The sequence below is a fragment of the Micromys minutus genome (assembly GCF_963924665.1).
Source record: "Micromys minutus genome assembly, chromosome: 4".
Taxonomy (NCBI): Eukaryota; Metazoa; Chordata; class Mammalia; order Rodentia; family Muridae; genus Micromys; species Micromys minutus.
The window spans coordinates 29,075,087-29,083,359 of NC_137973.1; the positions used below are offsets into that span (position 1 = coordinate 29,075,087).

An 8,273-nucleotide genomic window follows, 5' to 3' on the forward strand; every position below is an offset into this window, starting at 1 on the left:
ACAAGAGACCAAAGTGAGCATCTCAGGGTCAGAAGATACCATAGGAAACATTGACACAACAGCTCGAGGCACTGATGCTGTGGGCAAGATACAAGCAAAAAGTTTGAACCTCGTGATCCCCTTCCCTGCACCCAGCCATGATTCTCAGGTGGGCAGAGATGTGGGCAGCACCTAACAGCTGGTACAGAACCCATCCCTCAAATCCCTGCCTAGTCACAGCATCTTCTGACCATGGGCAACAGCCAAGTCTGAAAGAAGAGTCTCAGCACTAGTTCAATACTTTTGATCCAGACTATCTTGTTGCATTCAATATTTGCATGTAAAGGTGTTTGGGAAAGATGTAGATAGTTACATACTCTGTTGACACTCTGCCACTATGACAAGTGAATATAAGATGGGGAGCTGGAAAATATGGAGGAACAGTGCTGTAATTATATGGGGGAGAGAGGCAGAACTGCAAATGGGATGGAGGTGACAGTTATGAGTAAAGGCTGTGTTGGGTGGGGAACATGTGTGCCCTAAACAAAGGCACCTAAGTTGGCAAAGGAAACACTACCCCAGTTCAAATCACATGGTCTTCGTACACTGAAAGTGGCAGACAACCATAAAATAGTAGCAGCCATTTAAAATCTGTCCATCAAAAAAATAAAATAAAAAATAGAGAGAAGGGCCAGATGTTTTTCACGCAAAATTCTACCAGCCATTTCAAGAGGAGTTACTGCCTATACTCCTTAAATTACTTCACAAAATAAAAACAGAAGGAACTTTGCCAAATTTATTTTGTGAAATTACAGTTGCACTGATTCCCAAACCACAGTTCAGTTTCATTTATGGACTCTGATGCAAAAATACACATTCAATAATTGCAAACAGATTTTAAGAAAACATTAAAGCGATCATTTACAACAAAAAATAGGTTTTGTCTCACTATGTGTAGAAATGCTTCAATATAAAAAATAAAAAAATATAAGTGTCCACATAAACCAACTGAAAGAGAAAAACAAACAAGAAGGAAAACAAAACAATCATTCAAATGAGTCCAGGCAACGTCTTTAAAACGGCATTCCTTCTTGTGAGACTGGGCACAGGTGGTATACCTAAATATATTTATGGTAGTATAGAACAAGCCCATAGTCAACATCAAATTAAATGGGAAAAAGTCAAAACTCTTGTACAGAACCCAATAGCAAGTCATGATTTCTCACTCTCTTAAAAATATTAAATGAAACTATTAAAGTCTTAGAGCATTAAAACAGCTCCCAATCAACAGGATAAATACTAGAAAGCTGGAAGAAAAAATATTTAATTTAAACAATACACATAAGTTGGGTGAAAAATTATATATCTACATTAGTACACATGTTTGATCATCTATTCTGCTCAGTCCAATGCAGAGAAATTTCTCCAAAAAGGCTCAGCTGGGCTGTGCTTCAGGCAAGTTGAATACCAGTTTCTAAGGCATTAGACATCAGGGTAAATGTCAAGGAGAGTGTTGCAGATTTCAGTGCTGCCCTTCCTTCATCCACCATATTAACGTATCACAGGTGTTTTAGCCTGAGACACCATACTGCCTTTCCCACTGTAAATGTTCTAGCCATACCACTGTCTAACCAGAAGTCACTGGTAACAACAGTGGTTGTTGCTGTTGGAAGACAGGTGTAGGTCATGTCTGTCCAGCTCTGAAAATCACTTTAGTTGTTTTAGTTACAATTATAATTAAACTCTCTGGGTAGAAGACACTGAGTGGAATGCTTGAGCCACCAAGTGAGGATGTGACTTTGAAATTATCTTCCACGCCAAGGTCTCAGAGACCTCAGATTCATGAAGTGCAATGAAATCCAGGGTCTGAGTCTTCAGGTGCTCTGTTCTGTGGAGGTGAGCCAGGATGAGAATATGTGCAGCATTCTCCACAGAGAGGTTCCTGCAGAGGACATCCTCACACATGACCTTCAAGCCCTCCAGTCCATACTTGTCAGCAGCAGCTAGCACACCAACTGCCATGGAGTGGCTATAAAGGTGTGGTGCCACCTTCCCTGTGTAAATGAAGCCCATTATCTCCTTGAAGACTCCGGGATCCAGATCATGGATCTCAAAATGGTTCTTTATGCTCTCCTCCATTTCATGTTCAAACATGGCTCTGAAGACTGGAGAGCGAGCTGCTAGGATGGCCTTGTGAGCCCTGAATTCCTGCCCAGCTACCAGCAGGCAGCAGTCTGTGAGAAGGGACTTCTCCCATAGCTCCCCTAGGGCATCTGTCAACATGTGCCTTGGATCCTTGATTGCAGGTGCCCTGTTCTGTCCAGGCATGCTAACAGAGGCTCCTACTATGCTCAACTGGCAGCAGAGGGTGAGCCGGTCTTCAGGAAGAAGACAATGTTGATGGGAGAGAAGAAAGTCTCGAAGTATAAACTTATCGAATCCCCCAGTTTCATATTGCAGAAACCTCATGGTACCGGGGCTCTTCATTGTTTGACATTTCTCTCCTTTGGCATTTATGATCCAGAACTGGAACTTTCCCCAAACTGGACTCTCTGGACAGCTGAGCAGTACCACGTAAACTGACAGATAATCTTTGCTTTCTACATCAATCCCATTTGGGTGCACTCTCAAACACCATCCCAGTTCCTTACCATTGACCTCTAATGAGAACACTGGGCTTGTAATCTTTTTCTGAATTCCCTCCATGCAAAAGGAAAAGTTGGTAATGTTCCACTCATAGCAGAATTTCAGAACATTGATATGTGTATAGCCCCAGCTCATGACTTCCAGGTCCTCAAACATTTCTTCTTGAGGTTCTTTGGAGGTTAAAGTTGATCTGAAAGAAGAACTAGAAGTTATTTACTCTTCATCTTAAAGGATACAATTACAAGTACACTTTAGATGTTAGTTTCAATTTCTTCTAAATTGCCCCCTCTATGATCTTGGATACTTGTATTTTCCTGCAATTTTCTTTCTAGGTTTCAACATTTGTTCTTCTAAAAACAATACAGGTTCATAGTGACTGTTAAAACTCTCTGTCTGTCTCTCTATGTTTCTCTCTGTTTCTCTGTCTCTCTCACTTTCTCTCTCTTCTCTCTCTCTCTCTCTCTCTCTCTCTCTCTCTCTCTCTCTCTCTCTCTCTCTCTCGTGTGTGTGTGTATGTGTATATATAATCTATAAACTATATACTAATCAATAAAAATTTCTATTCTACACTCTGGCTGGTCCCAGAGTTGAAGGGATGACTCAGCGCTGACCTTCCAGGCCACCCCTCCCACCTTCACCATGTCTGGTTCTAACCAACATATCCTGGCTCTCATTTCAGAAAACACAGAAGTTATTATATCATACTTTGAATGAGCTTGAAAATTGTTATACATTCTAATTTAAGTATATTGTATTATTTAGGGATTTGTAAAGAAAATCCAGAATAAATTCCTCTATATTAGTAGAAAGTGGATATTTGGGAAAAAAATACATAAGAATGAGATCCAGCTAATCCAACAATGGCAAAAGTCAGTACTCACTTAGTCAACAAGTTTTAAGGCTCAGATGTTTCTAAGTATATATATGGGAATTCTGAAGAAGTAGGCTCTAATGTTAGTGAAGAAATATGCTTGCTAGTAAGATGAAAGCAAACAGGCAAAGACACAAAGCTTCCTTCTATGTGTTTATATAAACTTCTAGCAGAAGGTGTGGCCCAGTTGAAGGTGTCCAGGGATGTAGATTAAAGGTGTATGTTTTTCTGCCTCAAGACTCAGGTGTATATTTTTCCACCTGAAGAGTCTGTATGAACAGGATCTATCTACTTCAACTTAAGCAGAAAAAAAAAAGAGTAAAAGTTATCAATCCAGTTTTTGGCTTTCCTTAGTTCTGGAGGTAACTCAGATCAGGATAAGAGAAATGGGGTTAGGGGGCTGGAGAGATGGCTCAGTGGTTAGAGCACTGACTGCTCTTCCATAGATCCTGAGTTCCATTCCCAGCAATCACATGGTGGCTCACAACCATCTGTAATGGGATCTTATGGTCTGTCTGAAAATAGCTACAGTATACTCACATAAAATAAATAAATAAATCTTAAAAAAAGAAAGACATCACTAGGCTATGTTTACTGTGGTCAAACATCCATAAAAGAAGGGATCAAGACAATCTCTGCACATCTATTCTTTACCTTTGTGCTGCACTTACACTAAGGTGTGGCCCAGTTAAGGGTGTGTCTTCTAGTCTCAAATCTGGATTAAAGGTGTGTTTTCCTGCCCCAAGACTCAGATTAAAGGCGTGTGTTTTTCTACCCAAAGAGTCTATATTTGAACTGGACATACTTACTACAACTTAAGCCAAAAAAAAATTTTTTAAATCTTGCACTAGTTTTGTAAGTTACCTAAGTCCACAGGTAGACCAGACAGGAAGAATATCTATCAGCAGTGCGCTTTGCTTACTGGGGTCAATCTTCCATAAATGAAGGGACCTTGTCAATCTTTGTATGGTGATTATTCATCTTTGTGCTGCTCTTGCACTGATTCCTGCCATAAAACATGATCAGGGAGGGAGTGTTGTCCTTAACTTTTGAGAAGTCTTAGTGTTTACAAAATGGAGGGCAGTTAGAAGAGCTCCTATATGGTAGGCAGGATGCAGAGCCCCAAACCTCTGAATGTGGCTTTCTTCTTTCAGTAGTGTTGTTCCATTCAGACCCACAGACCTTGTGATGACTTCTCCCAATTTGGTTACTAGTCTTGTACTTCTCCCTCAGAAATTGTTCTTGGAAACCTGTTTTCAGAGTCACTTATGGGTGTGTTTTAAGAATATCCTAAATGCTTCTTAATTCAACCACTTTAGTTGTCAGGATTCACCATATCAGTACCTCATAGTCTGCATCCTCCACTGGTGAGTTCTGTCCTCTGCAGACTTGGAACTCCTATGCTTGTTCTGCTGGGGCTGAAAAGAGAGAAAAGTGGCTGTTTTCCAATGGCTGCAGCATATATTCAACAGATATCAATGATTAAGCTTTTGTTATTACTGCCCTTATGTAAAATAAGTGTAGAACTCTGCCTGTATCTCTCATCTATTCAGTTTGTGTGTTAGATATATAGTCTAAAGGACACAATAGTCCTCACAGAGATTCAATTAACTCAGCCACTACCAGCTTTCTTATAAGTCTGGCTCCAAAGGTGCTTATTCCTCAGGATAAATCAAGTGTTTCTGATTTTTGATTCATCCCTTTAACTTATTGATACTATCAGAATAAGTGACTCTTCATCATGTTCTTTTAGGTCAAGAATCAACAAATGGGACCTCATAAAGTTACAAAGCTCTGTAAGGAAAAGGACACTGTCAATAGGACAAAGTGGCAACAAACAGATTTTTACCAATCCTACATCCAACAGTGGGTTAATATTCAATATATACACAGAACCTAGATGTTAGATAGCAGAGAACCAAATAACCCTATTAAAAATTGGGTACAGAGCTAAACAAAGAATTCTCAACTAAGGAAAACTGAATGGCTGAGAAGTCTCAAAATGTTCAACATCCTTAGTCATTAGGGAAATGCAAATCAAACCAACCCCTAGATTTCACCTCCCCACAGTCAGAATGGCTAAGATAAAAAACTCACATGACAGTAGACGCTGGGAGGATGTCATAAAAGATGATTACTATTTCAGTGAGCTTGTGATTACAAGCTAGTCCAACTACTGTGGAAACCAGTCCAATGATTTCTCAGAAAATTGGACATAGTACTATCTCAGGACTCAGGTATGCCACTCCCCGGTTTATACCCAAAAGATGTTCCAACATACAACAAGGGCACATGCTCCACTGTGTTCATAGTTCCCTTATTTATAATAGCCAGAATCTGGAAAGAACTGAGATGTCCTTCAACATAGGAATGGATACAGAATATATGGTACATTTGCACAGTATGATACTACTTAGCTATTATAAAAAAATGACTTCATAAAATTCTTAGGCAAGGGATGAATTAGAAAATATCCAGAATTTGGCAACCCAATCACAAAAGAACACATATGCTATGCACTTAGTGATATGTGGCCATTAGTTCCAAATCTCTGAATACCCAGGATACAGTTCATAGACCGGATGAAACTAAAGAATAAGGAAGACTAAAGTGTGTATGTATGCTTCAGTCCTTCTTAGAAGTGGAAACAAAATACTCAAAAGAATAAATAGTGAGATAAATGTGGATGCGAGACTGAAGGGAAGGCCACCCAGAGAATGCCTTACGAGGGTATCCATCCTATATATAGACACCAAATCCAGATGCTAAGGCTGATTCCAAGTGCTTTTGAGCAGGAGTCTTATATGGCTGTTTCCTGGAAGGGTCTTCCAGAGCCTGACAAACACAGTTGTGGATTCTTACAGCCAACCATTGGACTGAGAACAGTGTCCCCTATATAGGAGTTAGAGAAAAGATTGGAGAAGCTGAAAGGGTTTGCAGTCTACAGTGAGAACAACACTATCAAAAAACAAGATCCTTGACCCCACCCCGAGCTCCTAGTGACTATATAAGCAGCCAAAGAGCACATATGGAGGAACCCAAGGCTCCATCCACATACATAACCAAGGTTGTCCTTGTCTGACATCAATGGGAGGAGAGGTTCTTTGCCTGTTAAAGGCCTGATGTCTCAGTGAAGCAGAGGGATACAATAGGTTTCTGGAGAGGAAACTGGGAACAGGGATAACATTGAAATGTAAATATAAAATATCTATTAAAAATAGAATGTAGACATTTGAGAATAGCAACCAGGCTGAGTTCTAGCTAATATAACAATTGCAAAAGTCAGTACTTACTTAGTCCACAAAGTTTGAGCTCTCAGCTGTTCTTCAGTATATACTGGAATCCTGTAGATGTAGGTTCTAATGCCAGTGAAGAAATGTACTTGCTAGTAAGATGAGAACAAACAGGCAAGAATACAAAGCACTTCCTTCTTCTATGTGCTTATATAGTCCTCCAGCAGAAGGTGTGACAGAGTTAATAGTGTGTCCTCTAGTCAAGATCTAGATTAAAGGTGTGTGTCTTTCGGCTTTAAGACTCAGATTATAGGTGTATGCTTTCCTAACCAAAGTTTGTATTTAAACTGGATCTATCTACTTCATCTTAAGTGCAAAAAAAAAAAAAAAAAAAAAAAAAAAAAAAAAAAGGAAAGAAAAATGAAAAAAAAGCCCTGCCCTGCAGTTGAGCTGGTCTTAAACTGATTCCTGCCATAATCAGAGAAGGAGTGTTTTCTTGGCAGTCTGAGTGTTCACAAAATGGAGGGCAGGTAGAAGAACTCCCGTTACATGTCCAGTTTATATATCAAGTCTAATGGTCTATGTCTTTTTATTGAGGAATTGAGTCTGTTGCTAAGAGATATTCAGGAATAGTGATTGGTTTTTCTTGTTATTTTGTTGTTAGAGGTAGAATTATGTTTGTGTGCTTTTCTTCTTTTGGGTTCATTGCAAGAAAATTATTTTCTTTTTTGCCCCTAGGCTGAAGTTTTCTTCCCTGTTATGGAGTTTTCCTACTATTATCTTTTGTAGGGATGGATTTGTGGACAGGTCCTGTGTAAATTTGGTTTTAACCTGGATTATCTTGGCTTCTCCATCTATGGTAATTGAGAGTTTTGCTGGATATAGTAACCTAGGCTGGCTTTGGGGTTTTTGGTGTCTGTATGACATCTGTTCAGCATCTTCTAGCTTTATAGTCTCTATTGAGAAGTGTGGTGCAATTCTGATCAGTTATCCTTTATATGTTACTTGTTCTTTATCTCTTCCTGCTTTTAGTATTCTTTCATTGTTTTGAATATTTGGCGTTTTGACTGGTATTTGTCAGGAGAAATTTATTTTTGGCTCCAATCTATTTGAAGTTCTTTAGGCTTTATATGTATATGATCATCATTAGGTTAGGGAAGATTTCTTCAAAATGCTGTGAAAGATACTGGGCTTTTAGTTGGCATTCTGAACATGGAAGGGAGAGATTGTAGGAACATTGTCAAAAGAATGGCATGTGGTGAGCAATACCTTAGAGAGTCATTATAAAGGCTCCAGAAACAAAGCAAAGGCCTTTTTACCTCAAGTGCATTGCATTCTCTAGGTTGTTCTTCATGTTTATTTTTGGTATATGTAAGCACATAGCTATAGAACCTGATCTGGTTAAAGGGTATACTTAGTCCTGTTCTTAGTGTGCCCTGAATCTGCCTATGACCTTATTCTTTCTTTTATGTATTCCCAAATACAATTATACTATGTGCCTCCCAATTGTGTTTAAATTGATCTAGTCTGAGAATGTTCTGGGA

The 8,273-nt window shown here is 39.2% G+C and overlaps 1 protein-coding gene across 1 annotated transcript; it reads right to left on the reverse strand.

Annotated features, from left to right (window-relative positions):
* Positions 1 to 1,716: 1,716 nt before the first annotated feature.
* On the reverse strand, positions 1,717 to 2,781 carry LOC308420002 (TD and POZ domain-containing protein 1-like; the record flags this gene model as incomplete). The annotated part of the gene is made up of 1 exon (XM_080915971.1): positions 1,717 to 2,781. One exon carries the CDS (start codon positions 2,779 to 2,781, stop codon positions 1,717 to 1,719), a length of 1,065 nt encoding a protein of 354 aa, XP_080772097.1.
* Between the last annotated feature and the right edge of the window lie 5,492 nt (positions 2,782 to 8,273).